At 37.7% G+C, this 20,873-nt stretch overlaps 2 protein-coding genes across 5 annotated transcripts in view; both read left to right on the top strand.

Moving 5' to 3' along the window:
- The window catches only part of herc2 (HECT and RLD domain containing E3 ubiquitin protein ligase 2), a 74,284-nt gene extending 61,179 nt beyond the window's left edge, over nt 1-13,105 (top strand). For all 4 annotated transcript variants that reach the window (XM_056253959.1, XM_056253960.1, XM_056253958.1 and 1 more), the window contains 14 exons: nt 299-476; nt 999-1,160; nt 1,252-1,343; nt 1,451-1,590; nt 4,900-5,087; nt 5,208-5,405; nt 5,500-5,583; nt 6,463-6,604; nt 6,720-6,914; nt 7,039-7,151; nt 10,246-10,436; nt 10,533-10,638; nt 10,734-10,946; nt 12,113-13,105. In XM_056253959.1, the coding sequence (XP_056109934.1) occupies nt 299-476; nt 999-1,160; nt 1,252-1,343; nt 1,451-1,590; nt 4,900-5,087; nt 5,208-5,405; nt 5,500-5,583; nt 6,463-6,604; nt 6,720-6,914; nt 7,039-7,151; nt 10,246-10,436; nt 10,533-10,638; nt 10,734-10,946; nt 12,113-12,385 (2,275 nt within the window). In that variant the 3' untranslated portion in view covers nt 12,386-13,105. The remainder of the gene's footprint in view (nt 1-298; nt 477-998; nt 1,161-1,251; nt 1,344-1,450; nt 1,591-4,899; nt 5,088-5,207; nt 5,406-5,499; nt 5,584-6,462; nt 6,605-6,719; nt 6,915-7,038; nt 7,152-10,245; nt 10,437-10,532; nt 10,639-10,733; nt 10,947-12,112) is intronic.
- A 5,212-nt stretch (nt 13,106-18,317) lies between these two features.
- Nucleotides 18,318-20,873, top strand: part of oca2 (oculocutaneous albinism II) — a 132,458-nt gene continuing 129,902 nt past the window's right edge. The window contains exon 1 of the mRNA XM_056253957.1: nt 18,318-18,377. The gene's annotated coding sequence lies outside the window, so the exon portion shown is untranslated. The remainder of the gene's footprint in view (nt 18,378-20,873) is intronic.

Below are 20,873 nucleotides of genomic sequence, written 5' to 3'. Positions count from 1 at the left end.
TCTAATGAGAGTAAGTTGCTAAGTTACTTGTAGTTAGGAGGAGAATGTCTAAAGTGGACTATCAAAATCATTCCCAGTGTCTTTAAGTATCATGTAAATTCAGAATTTTATACCATGGGATATGTCAGAATACCATTGTATTAATAGCTGATACCATCACTGTATAGTACCACAGTACTTCCTGTAGTTCTTAAAAGAACCAAAAGTCATTACCCACTCAAATATGTGCGCTGGACTATCACTGATTTGTTATAGCAGCTTGTATTAATCGGTACAGTATGTGTGGTCTTTTCCCCAGCCCTTGTGACCGTCCACGCGTGATTGAGTCTCTCAGAGGTGTGGAAGTGGTGGACATTGCGGCTGGTGGGGCTCATAGTGCCTGCATCACAGCCAGCGGAGAGCTCTACACATGGGGAAAAGGGCGTTATGGTCGCCTGGGTCATGGAGACAGTGAAGACCAGCTTAAACCAAAACTGGTGTGTTCATTAGGCATTTTTAATGCATATTTATCTAGCATGAAAACAATGAAAATTGCAATTAAGGAATAACATTAATGTACACCTCATAAAAAATATATATATATATATATAAGACTGTTGTAATATAATACATTTTATCATAATTTCATATTGTACTTGTATAATATTTTATGTTCAGTTCTTATTAGTTCATCAGCCATTGCTATGTACAATCTCCAAAAAATAGTTTTAATGAGCGACTGGAAAAATTATGGAAATTCATTTATAACATGCACAATAATAATTTTATTTTTTACATCTTTTTAAATTATTTAAAAAAAATACTTAAATAACTAAACTAAGCAATCAAACTGAATCACTAAAATTTGTCAGGCTTGTCAATGGTAGTTCAATTTATTTATTTTATTTAATTTTTTGAATATTGGAACTGGACATTTTTGAAAAGGGATGCTAAATATACTTTTGTTAATAGTATAATATATAATGTTTAATATGTGCATTGCCTGTGCATGTGTATAGGTGGAGGCTCTGCAGGGTCACCGGGTGATAGACGTTGCATGTGGCAGCGGGGACGCCCAGACTCTGTGTCTGACTGATGATGACATGGTGTGGTCATGGGGGGACGGAGACTATGGCAAATTGGGCCGAGGAGGTAGTGACGGATGTAAAGTGCCTATGAAGGTGAGACTGCTTGTGCAGATACTCAAGTATCAAAGGTTTTCTTGTTTAGTGATTCCTGTATTCACATCTCATTCTCTCTTTCTCGGTTTAGATTGACTCATTAACTGGGTTGGGTGTTGTGAAAGTGGAATGCGGCTCTCAGTTCTCTGTGGCTCTCACCAAGTCTGGAGCAGTTTACACATGGTAATCAATCCCTCAATACAGTTGTACCGTAAGCTAATCTTTTATTTCGTTTTTTTATTTTATTTAGGACGCATCTAGAGTAATTTACATGTTCATGTGTGTTTTAGGGGGAAGGGTGATTACCACAGGCTGGGGCACGGCTCGGATGATCATGTTCGCAGACCCCGGCAGGTCCAGGGTTTGCAAGGCAAGAAGGTCATCGCCATAGCAACTGGTTCTCTTCACTGTGTATGCTGCACAGAGGATGGTAGGTCATCTGGACTATGTTTTTAAACCTGGTTTTTAATTGTGTTAAGCAGGCCTTTGTAACCCGTATCATAATCTTGTTTAAGATCTGTAGGCTCTTTTATAGCATTCATATTTTATATATAGGGTCCTTAAAGGGCATATTGCAGGTTAGAGGACCCAACGAGTCAATGTATAGAAAAATAATGTAGGAACTAGATTTTCTTTAAAATATTCTTATAAATACGCTACAGAAGCTTCTGGAGTCGTTTTTGTGAGAAAATTTTACTTCCGCGTCTGAAAATGGGCGTGGCGGGCGTGACGTAACGGGCGGGAGAGCGGTCGATTCAAACAACAGGAAAACAATGGATCGCAATGACATTTCGGACGCTGAGGAAATACTTACTCGTATGACGGACTACAGCCATACAATTATGAGCCTGCTATGCTGCCAAGAGAGTAGGGACAGGCCAGGATTAATGTTAGACAGAACGGTCAGAGACACATTGAGTTGTGGTGTGAGGAGAACCAGTGGAGAACAGGACAGGTGTCTTGGTGAGAGACGTGCTTATAGATACACGTTCGCTAACGATACACTGTGCTCACAATATTGTACAGATTATTACCATCGTATATCAGGCCAGCAGACATTAGTATGTTTAGGGTAGATGTATACTATTAAATGTATAAAAACTATACTTGAGTATATTTCTATTGTAAGTTACTAAAAACATACTCAAGTACATTTTTAAAACATATTTTTCATCTGGGTTATAACATAAACAGAAAATTAAAGATTTGAATATTTAATCAACCTAGTAATTTTGTTTTTCAATTACAAGTTGCCTCTATTTAGGGCATGACTACCTATATCACACTATTTGATGCCATTGGTACAGTATACGACGTTCAATATTCTTGCTTCGGCATCCCATGTTAAACTCCATCATATCGCCAGGATGATAATCCTCCGATCTGAAGTGAACGCTACACACGATCTGAAGTGAACGCTACACACGATCTGAAGTGAACGCTACATACGATCTGAAGTGAACGCTACACACGATCTGAAGTGAACGCTACATACGATCTGAAGTGAAAGCTACACACGACCGCGTTTCTCGAAGCCGATGCGGAAGAGAAATCCCGTCTCTTCACCTGCACAAACCGCACCAGGCACGAAAGATATACAGCACCGTCCTTTTTCTTGTTATGGAAACCTGTGGACTCGATGTCCTGACAGGCCGGAGTTTTTGCAACCTCCACAAACACAATAATTTACCATGACGATGATAAATTAAAATACAAAAACTACCGAAAACACACTGACTCACGGCCGCTCTCTCTGAATGCCAGCCTACTCTGCACTGAGGCGAGGCTGAGGCTCCCTAGCGTGACGTAAAATGACGCGATGTTGAAAAAAAAGCCGTTTTTACGAGCAGTCCAAGAAACGCTCACTTTATCTACTAAATTAGTGCCCTTATGTCGTTTTAAAACATTTTAAATCCTGCATTACCTTTTCATATGGTATTTTCATACAAGGTTATATATTAATTTAGTTGTTTTTTTTTACCTGCAATATGCTCTTTAAAGGGACAATATGTAGGAATTTCTCCCATCTAGCGGTGAAATTATATTTTGCATTCAAAAGAATTGTGCTATCCAGCGCCTAGCTTTTTCAAATGCGTGCATCTACGGTAGCCGTTATGTTCCAAAAAGCTATCACAGGATGTCTTCTAGTAGCACCTCGTCGAGTGTTCCTTTGGGTGAACAGGTTTGTTATTTCAAACAAACTTGACACAACGAACAAACGAATGTTACAGTATGAATTACTGACTGTGAAACTTGCCGGGGCTCTGAACGAAAACGCGTTGTGGAAACGCGTTGGCCTAGTACTTTTTGTCCCTCTCTGCTAGTTTTTGAAGATGGCGGAACTACATGGAAGCCTCCGTGGACCTACCCGTCCCATGTATATAAAGATAATAAATTCTTCGTTTACGAGGATAAGTCAGATAATTGGCAGAGGTATTTGTACACCATTGAGGACATATTTATGAATAAAAATATTGATTTTAGATAATAAAATACCTAAAAACGTACACATTGTCCTTTTAAAGTCTTAAATGTAGTTGTATCAAATTTAAGGCCATAACAAGTATTAAGTATCTTAAATGGTATAAGAAAAGTCTTTAATTATAATTTCAAGAGGTCCTAAATTTGGGGGCAGTAAAACAGGAATTGTGAAATGGCTTGTGAATATTAAAATTTAAAACGCATTGGTTTAAAGGTAGGGTATGGGATTTGCAAAACGGCTGGCAGACTTTGAAAATACACAACTCAAAAGGTCCTACCTTCTTTCCTCCAACGCTGGCGCTGACTCCACCCATTCGAAGAACATGGACACGCAATCATTCTCCAAACGGAAGCAACTTGCACTTTCTCTCTCTCTCTCTCTGTACCGGGGCGACTTGCACTTACTGTGACTGGGTCACGAGCTTTGAGTAAGCGCACAAAGATGATCCTGACCGTTCCACAGATGATTAAATTGCTTAATTTTCATTTCAGTGCTTCTAACTCAGTGGCTGTAAGTGGGTTAGGAATAGGATTTCAAGTGATTTTGAAAAAATGGTCAAAGAAAATCACATACCCCACCTTTAATGAGATAAATGTGACTGCTGCACATTTCAAAGGAAAAACGCAACGCTGTTGCACGTTCTACAAAATTGCAGTTTCAGGGCTGTTTACAAATTATAAATACTGTGCCAATCGATAGCTTATGCTCTACTGATAAAGAATTATGATCATGTTTACCTTATATCGTTTTTATCATGCCTACAAACTCGTTGCATTCCTAAAAAGTGCAGCTGCATTGTAAACAGGGGTTACCAGGGTAATCGCTATATTTCTGCTGTTCCATCTCCATCCAAGCTCCATCTGCATTTTCATTCAGCCGGTGGATCGAAAAGAAGCTAAATATTCTTAGAATTAGGATATAAATAATTTTTTAAATAATATAAATAAATATACTCATTTAGAATTTTGACTCGCCCCTTTTCTTAAAAGCTGGAATGTGAGGTTTAAAATTTTGTTTTTGTTATTATTTGAATGGTAAAGTTGTTAAAATAATTTTTAGAGATTTTGCTCTACCCATGTCATACGGTATTCATTTTATTTGTGCAGGTCTTAAAAAGCCTTACATTGATTTAAAAAAAAAAACTGCAGATACCCTATATATAGATATTTAGTATTTTCTTTTGTCTGGCACTGTCTGTATACTTAGTCATTTGTATTTTGTGAAGTATATGCTAAAAACATGAATGCAAACACACAGGGGAAGTGTACACATGGGGTGACAATGATGAGGGTCAGCTCGGCGATGGGACCACCAATGCTATTCAGCGGCCTAGGCTGGTGGCAGCACTGCAGGGCAAGAAGATCAACCGCGTGGCTTGTGGCTCAGCACACACACTTGCCTGGTCCACTAGTAAACCTACCAATGCTGGAAAACTGCCTGCTCAGGTACCGTGCCACCAAATATAGCTCAGACTACAAAAAAATGTCAAAGAACTAAATATTTAACCATTCAGCCTTTTAAATGTGCTAAATGCTGCATGTAAATAATTAAATGCTTGTCTGTAGGTTCCTATGGAGTACAACCACTTGCAGGAGATTGCCATCATAGGCCTGAGGAACCGATTACTGCTACTTCACCACATCTCAGAGCTCTTCTGCCCCTGCATCCCAATGTTTGACCTGGAAGGACGACTGGGCGAGACTGGACACGGTGTCTCCGTTGGCTTTGACACACTCCGTGGAATCCTCATATCACAGGGCAAGGTGAGGATATTTTAAAGGAGTATTATTTATTTTAATTACAATTCCTAAGTATATTTACTTACATTCCCCCCCCCCCCCCCCCCAATGTCTATAGGAGGCAGCATTCCGTAAGGTGGTGCAGGCCACCATGGTTAGAGACCGACAGCATGGCCCAGTGGTGGAGCTGAACAGGATACAGGTACACGTGCATTAAAAACTGCTCACTTGGTTTGAGATTTGCATTTAACCATATCCTAATTTGGCCTCAAATACAGTACATTTCACTGTCTTAACTAAATAAATTCATTCATTCATTTTGGACATGTATTTAAAATGTAACATTTAAAATGTGTTGCATATTTTCAATAAACAGGTGCTCATGTCATTAAATTAAATAGTTACCCACAAGTTGTTGTTATTATGTTTCAACATTATAAGAATTTTTTTTTTTTTTTTTTTTTCATTAGTAAGTATCAAACAATCATTCTTTGTTGCGTTGCAAATTAAAAATTTATTTAAATGTATTTGTTTTAATTTTTGAAAAACTTGGACCAAAAATGCATGTTATTTCCTCACCAAAGCTAATTTTTTACTTGCGTTTCCCACTTGGTTTGAGAGTTCATTAGGATGGGAAGCAGAATCCAAAATGAACAATTACTTTGAATGGGCAAAAATAGCTAGCGGGTCCTCTGTAAAATTGTCTCCCTTTCCCTAATCACCGTAATTACCGTTGCATTTTCTGCGTCTTCCTGTCGGCATGGACACACAAGTGCTGTGTACACCATTTGATTATTATCATTCATTTTATTTTCATTACCATTTTGAGCGAGAGTTAGCAGCCCTAAATCTTAATATTTTGAGAAATGTTCATTTAAACATCATATGAATTTGATTTATTTTTGGACCTGCTTGTCATGAGATTTACCCCCAAATATGTATCTTCATGGGTCCAGTGTCCCTCTAATAGGGCCCCTGGAGTCTGGCAGGGATCTGCTGTAAAACTTAAGAGTGGTGTTTATACAGCACTTCAGAGCAGAGAAGCCTGTAATAATTAATCCTTTCTCATTCTTTCTATCAGGTCAAGCGTTCCCGCAGTAAAGGAGGACTGGCAGGGCCAGATGGCACCAAGTCAGTGTTTGGGCAAATGTGTGCTAAGATGAGCTCTTTCAGCCCCGACAGTCTGTTGCTGCCACACCGTGTCTGGAAGGTCAAGTTTGTGGGTGAGTTTGTATTTAGAGAGGGATGATTCTACATGAAAGAGGGGAATTGGTGGGGAACAGACCCTTAGATCATGGCCCGTCTACACTGTGTTTCTGACCTTGTGTGTGTTTGTAGGCGAGTCGGTCGATGACTGTGGTGGTGGATACAGTGAATCTATTGCTGAAATGTGTGAGGAACTACAGAACGGTCTCACTCCTCTCCTCATCGTCACTCCTAACGGGCGAGACGAGTCGGGAGCAAACAGAGATTGCTTCCTGCTCAACCCAGCTGCCAAGTCCCCTCTGCACATCAGCATGTTCCGCTTCCTAGGTACCACCTGCTTGTGTTTCCTAAACTAAAAGTCTTTATGGGAAAAGACTATAATTTCATAGCTATATTATTTCCCTTCATTAGATCTGTTGGTATACCAATATCTGTTTTTATTTGTGTACAGGGGTGCTCCTGGGCATAGCAATCCGTACAGGAAGTCCTCTAAGTCTGTACCTGGCTGAACCTGTGTGGAAACAGCTGGCAGGCATGAACCTGACCATTGCTGATCTCAGTGAGGTAATAATAATAATTCATAACATTTATATAGCGCTTTTCTCGGCACTCAATGCGCTTTACATAGAAGGGGGAATCTCCTCAACCACCACCAATGTGCAGCATCCACCTGGATGATGCGACGGCAGCCATATTGTGCCAGAATGCCCACCAAACACCAGCTTATTGGTGAAGGGGAGACAGAGTGATGAAGCCAATTAGTATGTGTGTATATATATATATATATATATATATATATATATATATATATATATATATATATATATATATATATATATATATATATATATATATATATATATATATATATATATATATATATATATATATATTAGTGCTGTCAAATGATTAAAATATTTAATCGCGATTAATCGCATTAATGCCATAGTTAACTCTTGATTAATCACACATTTTTATCTATTCTAAATGTCTCGATTTCTTTTTGTCCCATTATTTTTTTTTCTCATTTGAATGCTCTTATCAACATGGAAAAGTGAATCGGCTTGCTTTGTGCAAATGTTTTTTGTAGAAAACAACATTGGCATATACCAGCGGTTCTCAAAGTGTGGGGCGCGCCCCACCGGTGGGGAATAGAGACGTGACAGGTGGGGCGCGCCAAACGGGAGGAAATTTTCCTTTTTATGCCTTTATATCTTTATCCAGACATCCCAAATGTCCCGGAAGTTCCGGGAGTCTCCCGCATATTGATAGCGGCTCCTTGACGCCCGCAAATGAGATCCAATCTCCCGGAATCTGGAGCAAGACCGCGCACTAGAGTAGAGACTGGGCGCGCGTGTGTGCGTGTGTGCGTGTGTGTGTGTGCGTGTGTGTGTGTGTGTGTGTGTGTGACTATTAATGCAGCGCGTGTGAGAGCAAACCGTCCTTATAGCTGTGTGTTGCCGCTTATTAGACCGATCACCCCCGGGGGCGACAACAAGTAACAGGAATTCCCCACCCCCAAAATAATGATTGACGTGACGTCGGCATATTAATTGTAGCGGAACAAACTTTTGCGCCCATAGATATGTAGCCTTTCGCGCCGATGGGTAGCCAGGCGCGCTGGAAGCTGTTTTATGCGTAAGTGGAGCTGATGGCTGGGTTGGAAAATATGTGACGTCATTATGTTGTGGCTTACGACAAGACATGAAATTTTTCTGAACATTGAACATGATTTGAGAGTGGCAGTATCAAGCCTGCAACCCTGCTTTGAGAAATTGTGCAATGCAAAACAGGCTCATTGCAGTCACTAATGCAGGGATAAATAGACCTGTCTTGCCAAATGGATTTCTCTTCTTTTCTTTTTTTAACAGATTGCAAAGTGGCACTTTTATTTCTTTTCTATTTTTGAGGCACTTTTATTTTCTCTATTTTTGAATTTCATGCAAGTTATGACACAGATGCACTTCATTTTCTTTATTTTTGAACTTGCTGTTATTTGATGTAGATTGTTAGTTTGTATTTAGATACAACTGGTTACTATACTGATACTACTTGTTACTTCAATAAATTGGAACATTTTAAGCTTGTTACGTATTTCATTAGCATTGTGTCGGGGCGATGGGGGCAGGTGGGGCTTGAAAATTCCCCCTTGTCCAAAGTGGGGAATGACCGAAAAAGTTTGAGAACCACTGGCATATACTGTGTTAAATTTCACACTAACATTCTCACTTGGAGCAAATAATCTCTCACACAATGTCCGCTTGCGCTTTGGTCGACGAAGCAACAAAACGTCCTCGCGCGGCGCAAGCCATTGAAATGAAAGGGTTTCATAGCGTTGCAAAAGCATGTGAAATAACTACAAAGTTTGCTAGGCCAAAAAGACCGTTAAAATTGGATGGGGTTGGTGCTTCTTTTTTTCTCTCTCTTCTTCCAATCAGCACTTCAGGATTACATGACATGGTATGTCTGTAGTTGGAGCTTATGGCAAGGCCTCTTGAATCCATTATATAAATGAATGGAATGAGAGCACATACCTCTTGTGCATTCTGTACATTTGTTCTGATGGTGGTCAGCTGACATAGATGCCCGTCATAAACCTACCACCTTTAATGCATATATGCTGTAAGCAGCTTTCTCTAAATCTGTGGCATGTTTGTGCTACAGTAATACTGCATTTCTCAGCAGTTGCTTACATCAAATTACAGGAATGTTAAGCAGTTATACAAATATAACGGTTTTAATTGAACGATCTCTGAGATATAAAGTGTGTGAGAGTGTGCGCACATGCACGTGTGATGTGTAAAAATGAATGCGAGTGTATGCATCTCCTGCATTCACGCTGAGATCATGTGTTGCTGAGACGTCTGCAGTGATGCAGTTTCTCAGCGCAGGATGTCTCTTGCTCACAGAGCAGCTGTTGTTTGTAGCTTTTGCCTGGAGATATCAGAAAGGTTAAAGAGAAAGATTACCAAGCACAAGACAACAGTGAGACTGACTGTGATGCACTCTAACACCCATGCATTCCTTTCATTCCTTTTCTATCGTCATTTGCACAGGTTCAGATTATCTTTAATCATCTTTGTTGAATGAATCTTGAATAAACCTAAGTCTAGATCACTCAGATCATCCAACTCCAACTTGAAGGTTTGCTGGTACCTAAATCTGATTTAAATTCACTGTAGTTTAAAAGTTTGTAAGATTCTTCTATTTTAATATATTTAAAAAATGTAATTTATTCCTGATTGCAAAGCAGAATTTTCAGCAGCCATTTCTCCAGTCTTCTTCGGTGTCACATAATAAAACATCAAATTATATGCTGATTTGGTGCTTAAGAAACATTTCCTATTATTATCAATGTTGAAAACCGTTGTGCTGCTTACTATTTTTGTGGAAATCGTAATACTTTTTTTTCAGGATTTTTGATGAATCGAAAGTTTTAAGAACAGCATTTTTTGAAATATAAATATTTTGTAACTGATCAAATGTGACAGTAAAGACATTTGTTATGTTTAAGGCTAAATTAAAGTATTCATTTGTTTAAAAAAATCGTACCATAATCTTTTGAGAAGTGTGCGTGTATATATAGTATATTTATTGAAATAAAATTTTGATTGCTTTCCTTAATGTTTAATCCAACCTCACATTCCTTTTGTGTTAGGTGGACAAGGACTTCATCCCCGGTCTGATGTATATCCGAGATAACGAGGCATCTGCGGAGGAGTTTGAGGCTATGCCCCTGCCCTTCACTGTGCCCAGTGCCTGTGGACAGGAAGTCCAACTCAGCTCCAAATATTCCCACATCACCTTAGAGAACCGAAGCGAATATGTACGGCTAGCAATAAACTACAGGTGTGACTAATTTGAGAGAAAGAAAGTGTTGCCAACACATTCTGAGAAAAGAAAGAAAGAACTGGTATTACTGGTAATGTTGTTTTGTTCTTCCAGGCTGCATGAGTACGATGAGCAGGTGTCGGCAGTAAGGGAAGGTATGGCACGTGTGGTACCGGTGCCTCTCCTCTCTCTCTTTACCGGCTATGAGCTGGAGACCATGGTGAGTGTGTCTTCAACAGAAACGCACACTGAGCATTGCAAATATGTTGTCAGGAGTTCTTGTTAGACTTCATGTCACGTGTTTGTGTTGTCTAGGTGTGTGGTAGCCCGGACATCCCCCTGCACCTGCTCAAATCTGTGGCCACGTATAAGGGGGTGGAGCCCACTTCGCCTCTGATCCAGTGGTTCTGGGAGGTGATGGAGTCTTTCTCTAACACAGAACGCTCGCTCTTCCTCAGGTTCGTCTGGGGTCGCACGCGCCTCCCCAGGACCATTGCGGACTTCCGTGGACGAGACTTTGTGGTGCAGGTAACTTGTGACTTTGAAAAGTGTCACTAAAAGGGGTAGTTTCCCCCAAAAATTAAAATCTACCCACCCGTATGTCAATCCAAACCCAAATTAATTATTTTTGCTGTCAAAATGAATGGTAATTATTTATTTATATATATATATATATATATATATATATATATATATATATATATATATATATATATATATGATATGTATATGTGTATATATATATATATATATATATATATATATATATATACATATATACATATACATATACATGCATGCATACATACAGTATGTATGTCTCAGTGGCGTGCAGCCCATATAAGCTCTGAATTCTCTGCATACCTAAGCCATTCATGGACTCACTGATGAGTATTAACACTATAAATTTCCTTGTTTGAGGTGTGCCATAAAGCTTACATGATAACATTTTAGTAATACGTATGTAAATCTGTCATTTATTTATTTGCCAAACAACGGTCATTTTCTTCAAATCTGCCACTCACTGATAGTTCCGGGTAAGCGGATCCACAGCAGCTTTGGCACCTACGCTCTGTTGTTATGTATCGTCATCACTGTCCTGCGTTCGCATTGGTTTGCTGGCATATGGGGGATTTAATGCGCAGGGAAAGCTGTCTGCGGATCGCTCGCCCCAGAGGAAAAATGTGCTGCTGCTGCCAGATCTCGATCAACAAAAATCATATTGCGTTTGATACAAGACTAACTAGACTAAATCCAGTGAAAAAAGTCATAAAATACGTATTTTCAAAGTATTTTATTTTCTCCACAGGCAAATTTATTTTTAACGACAACTTATAAACCATTTAAAAGAATAAATATATTTGTATTATACTTACATTTTTTTCTAATGATATTTTAACTCAACACCTGACTCAACTCAACAGCTTTTATGGGTGCTTGTGAAGGCATCAACAGGTAAATGTTGGCTACTTATAATAAATGGTCAAATATATTAGGAAACTTTTAGCTGTGTTGCTATGTGTCATGAGAGTAAGCAACTGAGCAAACGCGCTTATTATAAACCCATCCAACGTGCACCAGGTGCATTTTTGACATAGCGCGTCACCCAGCATACACGGTTAAAAAAGATATATGTGTGTGTGTATTATAAAATATAATTGCTCATTTTTAGAGTTTTTGCCCTATTTGTCCAGGTTCTGGATAAATACAACCCACCTGACCATTTTCTCCCTGAGTCCTACACCTGCTTCTTCCTGCTCAAGCTGCCACGCTACTCCTGTAAGCTAGTCTTGGAGGAGAAACTCAAATACGCCATTCACTTCTGCAAGTCCATTGACACGGATGACTACGCACGGATTGCTTTGAGCGGTGAACCCGCCGCTGATGACAGCAGTGACGACTCTGACAATGAGGATGCGGACTCGTTTGCTTCCGACTCCACACAGGATTACCTGACAGGACACTGAACTCTTAACCCCTGGTTAAACTGTCTCACAAACACACATACACACAAACACACACACACAGACATATGGTGTGGTCTTGAAAATAAGCTGACAAGAAGAAAAAGTTTAAATGAAAACTGAACCGAAGATGTTTGTTTTAACCTCACTTATTAATATGTGCATAGACACAAATACAACTAAATGAAGAGAAATATGTGTATATCATTATGTGCAATTCGCTTTAAAGCACTATAAGCTGGTGAAAAGCAAGATAGAGATTTTTTTTAATCTTTGTTGTGAAGAGAACCAGGAAGACCGGAGAAACTACACATCTCTTTGTGTTAAATGTTGTGCTCATGTTTTCTTACAGAGGACAGACCGCTTAGCCTAGCACTGAGGTAGACGACTCCTGACAGGCGTCTCTGTGAAGATCTTCACATCAATTTTGTGTTAAATAGCTAGTATTATGAATTTTAGCTTCGCCTCTTTATTTGGAAACAGCAGTGTTTCTTTAAGAACCTTTTTAACTTGGAGCAGGACATTTTGTGTTCTCATTTGATCAGTGGAAGCCTGATCAGGGGTTGTTTTTAGTTTGTTGGTCACTGTATCCTCTCCTCCCATATGTGTCTGCACTGTTCTCCTTATTGAATGTATATAATTTAATTGTGCCATGTGTTTATGAGAAATCTCATTCCCATGTTATAAATAAATGGTAATTTCTGTTAATAAATTTAAACTAAATTTCTCTTGTAAGTTTGTTGGTTTCGATTTTGAATTGAAATAATTGTGTATTTTTGGTTGTTTGTGTTGCACATTTGAATTGGGGAAAAATGTAATACATTTTAAAAAGAGAGGAAAAAACATACTAGCCGATAACGATGTAGTCTTAATTTATCAGTCAAAATATTTGTCAATATATTATTTGAAACGCGCACAGCATTTTTTTTTTTTGTACACTATATGTTAGCATTTGGTGTTTTTATTCCTCAAATTTTGACCAATATCAACAGCTAATATTTATTTATATTATGCTCTATAACCGATATGATGGCCAATATTAAAAATCCATATTCACTGTCCAATAGAAAAGATTAGTAACGGTTTAATCTTTTTGTGACATTGAACCCAACCCCCAAATTTTGTCATTTGTAAATGTAAGCCCTGCCTCATGTTACTTGTTTCCAGTGGTGATACTGGATAATAATAATAATAATGTATGATAATGAAATCATACAAATTCTAAAAATGTATTTATCTAATATTTGAAATCCCCAAATATGCAAGCAGTTTGCCATTGTTTAAGGTTTAACACGCTTTAGATTCCGTCTACTTTGGCTTTGGTCTTGTGTGGGATTTCCAGACATTTTAAGACAAATTCCTCAGAAACACTGTCGAAAACTCACCATAATGACCTGCACAACTCATACTGGCTTATGTGGTAGAGTGTGAGCACTTCCACCCCTCACAGCTTTCACATGCAGCCAGAGGAAAGTCAAGTGATGTTTACCCGTGAGTCGGCTGATCCATCTAGCTCAGCATACATTACTCATGGCTCACAGACTTTGTTGTTAATGGGCCACAGCAGTAAGCTCAGAGGTCAAAGGTTACAGTGTAAACCCGCCTCTATCTTCTTTTCTACGTCAAAGTCTGAGGAGATGAAAGGATATTAGGGGTGCATGACAGAGAGGAAAGAGTGGGGAAGATTTATGATGGCTTAATTTGGCTTAGAAAGCAAGAGCATTCTTCACCGTCTTAATGCTTTTTTCTTTCTTTCATAAGCAGGAATCACAGAGCGCATTATTCTGGAATAGGTCAGGTGCTCTACTCATGTCGGGTCGGCTCCAGGCAGCCAGAAGAAATGAACCAAGGATGTAAAACTTCTTCATTTAGAAATTCAGCAGCAAGGTCTGACTTTACTGTACATTCTCTCACAAATCATTCAAACAGCATGATCAAATCAAAACACTTGTGGTAATGAAATTGTGGCTTTTTTTTTAAGGAATTTGATTCCTGGCTATCAGTCACTGAAGTTCATCATGCCAAAGGCCATTAGAAGGAACCATCATATTCAAAGTATTTATGGCTGGAACCCATAGTGCAAATGCTCTAACTCATTGCACAGTAGCTGATATGTGCGCCCTGAGTTCGATTTTTGCTTGAATTGTTTCATATACATTTTTCAGTTCATGGCCAGTAACCAAAATAATGGACAATATTATAAATCTATATTTATAATCCCATAGAAAAAAATGGATAGTTTAGTTATTTTGCTAAATGCTACCCAGACAGCAACATAGTGTCGGCCCAGATCCAGATGATCCATTCCACGCGTACCAGATGTGGTCCGGATTCGGGCAGACACAATGTTGCTGTCTGGTTATGTACCTAAAAAAATACAAAAAAATAAATTACTGTCTATAATTATATATATATGTATGTACATACATATTTTGTTTTAATTCATCTTAAAACTGAGGTGTTCCTGTACTCTTCTTGTCGATTCAGTATGTCAAATGTTATGTAAGCACCCACCACTGTAGGACGGCATGTGTGCGGGCGGGCAATTTTTTCATAACTGACTTTGAAGGAATTTTGCGATTAGTGGAGCTGAGACGGCTGGAATCCTTTCATGGCTGGGTTTGTTGGATGTTTTATGGGATCTCAATGGCCACATGCTGGATAAATCATACTTGTCTTTACCTCTGTGTGTCTCTTTTCCTCACTATCCGAAGACTCTATTTGACCTTGCAAAGTCCAATTATGCACTTCAGTGGGTTTCACAGTCTCTTCCATTTCTGATATACACTAGTATAAACGGGCTCCCATGCACAGGACCACTCTGACTAGATGCTACATCCAGGGTTTATTCTTTGAGAACTGTGCAGGAAGTGCTTAGGAAACATACACTAATCAAAACAGCTATCTGATTGAAGCAGTCGTTTTTGATTCCTCTCAAATCAGTTCCCTCTCTTCAGTCATGCCATCATCAGTGCATGTTCAAATGATGGAAAAGTCCCCCTTTACCTTGATGACAGCAGCACTTGAGCATGATCTCAACAAGTCTGTGTAAAACTGGATGATTGCAGTATGGTTTGATCACAGATTTTCTTGTTTCATTAGTGACCTAGAAATATATATATACTTCATATCTATTTTATACCAGAACATGTTTCTTTTTTTTCTTTTGTTGTTCTGCTTAGTTTTTTATTTTGCATAGCTTTTTGTTTTGTTTTGCTTAGATTTTGTTTAGTTTGCTTTTGCTTTATTTTGTTTAGTTTTTGTTTGGCTTTATTTTGTGTTAGCTTAGTTTTTGTTTTATTTTGCTTAGTTTTTTAGCTTAGGTTTTGTTTAGTTTTTTTGTTGTTTTTTAAAATTTTGCATAGTTTTGGTTTTGCTTAGATTTTGTTTAGTTTAGTTTTTGTTCGGTTTGGTTTTCCTTAGTTTTTGATTTGTTTAGCTTAGTTTTTTAGCTTAGGTTTTTTTTTTTTTTTTTTTTTTTGCATAGTTTTGGTTTTGCTTAGATTTTGTTTAGTTTTTGTTCGGTTTGGTTTTGCTTAGTTTTTGATTTGTTTAGCTTAGTTTTTGTTTTGATTTGCTGAGTTTTTGTTTGCATATTTTTCTTAAAAAAAAATTTTGCATTGCTTTTTGTTTAGTTTTTTCCCAATGTGGTCTCATTTGTTTTTTTGTTTTTTACCGTATTAATGTTCATTTAATGCACAAGTGTGCATAATAATCTGTTTATATATATAAATTCTGTGTTGTTATATTGGCCATAACTCTCAGACAAAAGTGCGGATGAGTGAAGACCTCAGACTGTGCGCACTGGGCCAAAATCCAGAATCTACTAGAAGTCACATGAAAGTCTCTCTCACTCTTTCCTCTTCCCTACAGCGATGAACGGCACTCTTTCCGACCCGTGTGATGCACCACATCACCTCCATGATCACTCAGCTCTCTTCTGGCTCCCTTTAAAACATTTTCACATTCATTTTATTTTGAACTGATGAACAATGGAATGTAAGAAAGTGTATAATTTGAGTCCCTGCCTACTGTGTGTATCAAAAGTTTGCCGCCCCACTACTGGATATTTTAGGTCTTTTAGGTCTGCTCTGTTACTTCCTTTGATGTATAAAGATGATGATGTCGTATCATCTCTGAAGTTGAAAATCATGGTAAATTTGACACCTCTGACATTGATTTTGCCATCTCTGTGACCCCTGCCATTGATCTGCACGGTATGTCTCATTACTGCAGTGCTGAAACCTGAGTTGGAAATTCAAATGTTTCATATTTGTTTGTTTTTAAACTGATTCTCATTGTAGTAATGTTCTAATCTGTTTATTTTACAGCTTTACAATTGAATACAGATTGTACAAGGACAAATTGTTATTGCTCAAAGATTGCTTTGAGTATCAATTTTGGAGACTGAGATGTTAAATTGTTTTTGTTTTGTTGGTATGAATTGGTATATGAATATACCAATATGGATTGGGCCCAGGTCTTGGGCAGTAAGACGGATGTAAAGTAGGGCAGTGAGATTCCTTCAGCTCTCGTAAGTAGGAGAAGGTTTAAGCAATAACGTCATGCATAGTAAGTTGCTAGTGATTAATATTTGAGTGTGTTTCCGCAAGAAAAAGTTTATTTAAAACGATCATTGTGTGTATTGTTTTGGTTTGAAGGGGTGAGTGTCCAGGCATTTGAGGGAAAGTTGGGCATGCCTAAAACACCAGTGTTAATGAGTGTCCACTTGTTTGTGAGAGAACAAGAAATGGAGGGAGGGCTGTGTATTCATTCTTTCACTCTCTCCTGTCTGTGTGCAGAGTTGTGGGTCACTCCCTCAATCTCCTAGAAGAAGTCTACAACTTCCATTTAAGAGTGAGCCTCTTCCTCCTCCTCCTCCTCCTCCTCCTCCCGAGCTCGTGAAAACCTGCAGCCTGTGTGCGGCACTCGTGAGCCTAGTCAGACCTGTTTGGACCCACCGGACTTTTTATTTTTGTTTTAATGTTATAATATCACTATCATCATCATCATCATCATCCATCATCTTGTTGCCCACTTCACCATTTAATTCTCTGCATTGGCAGGTAAGAGTCAAGTTTCGTTGCAAAAATTAAAATTATAGTTAAAATTATACACGATAGCTGAAATATTTTCCTATATTTTTAATTAAATTAAAAAAAATTCATTTGTCTGAACAAATTAAAAAAAGAACAAAAAGTACCTTCTCGGTAACAAAATGACAACAGTGAAGTGAATTAAATTATAATTTGCATATATGGTGTATTTAAACTGTTTGATTTAGTATGTAATTTAAGTGTTGAATATTAATGTAATTTCAGAACATCTCATTTCAACATTATTAAGTGTGGGTTGCAATATCCGTTTTATATGCACAAAATAAATGTATTACCATTTTTTTTTTTCAATTCGAAATGGTCTCCTTTTCACACACAGTATTTGTACTGAATGCATTTTTCAATGGATTATAATATTTCTTCCCACACTGAGAGAATGGAGGGAGGGAACAAAGAGGAATGTACAGTAATGTCTGGAGAGAGTGTGCATGTGAGAGCTTAGTGTGTGTTAAGGTTTTTTAAGCGGATTAATATTGCTCTGATTCTCCTGAGGAAAAACCTCAAGTCTTTGCTCTCAATGACAATAGGTCGGTCTGCTGTCTGTCATATCCATCTATCCAAGCTGTGAATCCATTTTTATTAGTAAACATCTCATTATTATTCTTTAAAAATGGAGTATAATAAAATTCTTAACCACTGATTTAACAACAAAATTTGACAAAGTTAAAAAAGAATTCAATATTAATGTTTGGTTTTTGCAGAATGACTTTCTAGTAATGTCAATGTCATCTACTTTTGAATCCGTCACCGTCCCACTGTACCCTGAGACTCACACAGGAAGGCACCCTCCATCTCAAAACTGTGGCCAGGCCTGATGTGAGAAATAACACACTACGGCAGATTACAGGTTTCTGCAGGCTGTCTTAACACACTTTAAAGTAAGCACTTTGTATTGACCACTGGCACAATAGAGCTTGTTTGGTTCAGCAACAATGAGGAAAGGAAATCAAACAAGCACCGGTCACTAGTCATTGGTCACAGGTCACTGATATGCCCAAGCGTCTATTAAGGCAGACCTTGAGCTTTCAACACACAATGACTCTCCTCTGTGTCTGAACTGCAGCACACGACTCTTTGAGAAAAGGGCGACCTCTAGTCAATCCAATTACCCTGGACACTCCAGAAGGGGGATTTATCGGCCCCATAACTATTCCTTAAACATTATTGTTTTGGCTTCTCATTGATTAGTCGTGCCACTTTTTTGGTGGTTCGTTTTTTCTCACTGACCGTGGTTGCTAAAGACTACAAACACTCAGATGGTTGTCTCAAGGACATAATGGCTCTCTTTTTTCTGTAAACGCATCAAAAGGATTGGTCTTGGACAGAAATAGCCCTAAAATCTCATAGGCATGTGAAGTGATGTCATTCTCTACAATATAAAAACGAATTTTAATAAGCTTGATCTGCTGCTATAGAGTTTTTTCGAGAGGCAGTCTGCTAGTAAAAAGGGGCTTTTTTGATGTCGTGTCCTGCCTTTTCTCACAATTTCCACTTGGTGGAGCTGTTTAATAAAGTCAATCTAATGAGTGGTGCTCGCTAAAACTATCACCATTGCTCATTCTTAGGGGAAGGGAGTTCAGCATTGAGTAGGCTCATAAAAAATTGAATTCATGGAATTAGTATGTTGAATTTTATGTTATGGTTAGAACTGGTTAGATTTAAATTAGGGCAGTGTTATTAGTGAATATTTTGAATTAGTTTAAAAAATACTTCTTATAGTTTCCATTTTCATTTTAGTTTAGGTTTTAGTAGCTATACTTTTATGTGATTTTTGTATTTTTAATTGTTTTTTTTTAAATATTAATTTAGCTTGAATTAATTTCTAGTTAACTTTCAGTTATTTCAACATTGCAGTTTTTCATTTAATATTTATATTTTATTTTACTAAAATTACTTTACAAAAATATTTTTTAATAGTGTTTAGTTTTTAATTAATACCAACAATGGAGCTTAGGGGTGTGTTTAGTTTAGGGGCGTAGTTTAAGATATCTATAAAACAGTACATCGTGTAACTATACAAATCTATTTAAGATATAAAGGTTTTGCAAAGATTTTTACATTTCTAAATCTGTGCATATGTAAATAAAAACATGTGCTTTAGATGCTGTCAGTATAAGTCCATTTTGTTTGTTTCAGCTCACACATCTTAACATGCAAAAATATGCTTGTTAACATAATGCAAAAATCTAATGAAATGTTCGCAAATGTATGTGTAAAAGTGGAAACGCAAGCTGGATGGATTTCGCGGGAAATTGCATACGTCACTCGCCCCTACATGACTCGTCATATCCGTAAATAGAGAAAATTTGCCCTGGCTAGACTTGTGTGGGAGTGGCGTTCGCGTTTTTATTACTCAACAAGTGAGAAAGATTTTTTATTGAACAGATAAATTGCAATATGTTGCTATTGTGAAGGGTCATTTTATTATGGGTTGTTGTAGTTAGGGATGGGTACCGAAAACCGGTATTAAACGGCCCCGGTATCGATAAGCTCGTTCTCGGTTCTGCTGTCCGTGCTGGAGAAATGAATAACGTTACACGCCCTATTTATTATTGCTATTAAGACGTTATCTTGCAAATGTATTTATTTATCTCGCCAGACATTTCTATATATAATAATAATATTAAACCATTTGTCTGTTATGCATTTTTGCCATTCGTAAGTTAGTCCTGAAGAGAGAATGAGAAAGATCTCTCTCACGCGGAGCCACAGCGCGCACAACACGACAGGCTTCTGCTGTGACGATGGAGGACAGAACTAACGTAAACATTTAAACGTATGGTTAGTGTGTTACACTTTAGATCTGTGATATTAATCTAATTTAATTTTAGATTTAGATTTTGGCTTCCAATGATTATAAAAAGAAGATATTTGAGGTAAAACCATTAAAAACTATAGCTGCATTCTGTCTAGCGCAACTTCCTAACCTGTTAAGCTTCAAGCCCATTTTTGAAAAATCCCCAGATATGGCATTCCCAAACTGAAACAGATACAGTTCATGAACCCTTTGTACTAAAAGCACAAGTAAGATCTCATTTGAAAGCTGACACCTGGAAGTTTATTGTAAATGTAGAATTAATTATTATCATAATGAAAAAAATAGTTATAAATAGCTTCAAAGTTTTGTAAAGTTATTATACATTTATTTTTATGAAACATCTTCATGAAAATAAAATTGAAGTTGGCATTGTAGCAATCTAGAAATGCACTGCAGCTAAAGCCACATGTCTGGCCATGTTATATTTAAAATTTGAAGATGATAAGTCTAAAACTCTGTATTTAGTTCAATGTTTTTCAAGATCATGTCATATGACTTTATTTTGATTAGACTGGTGTTTATTGTTTTCTTATAAGCATCTATTCAGTCTATTGCC

The sequence above is a fragment of the Rhinichthys klamathensis genome, unplaced genomic scaffold (genome assembly GCF_029890125.1).
Source record: "Rhinichthys klamathensis goyatoka isolate OS25496 unplaced genomic scaffold, OSU_Roscu_1.1 h1tg000109l_1, whole genome shotgun sequence".
Taxonomy (NCBI): Eukaryota; Metazoa; Chordata; class Actinopteri; order Cypriniformes; family Leuciscidae; genus Rhinichthys; species Rhinichthys klamathensis.
This window is presented reverse-complemented; position numbering and strand designations above follow the sequence as displayed.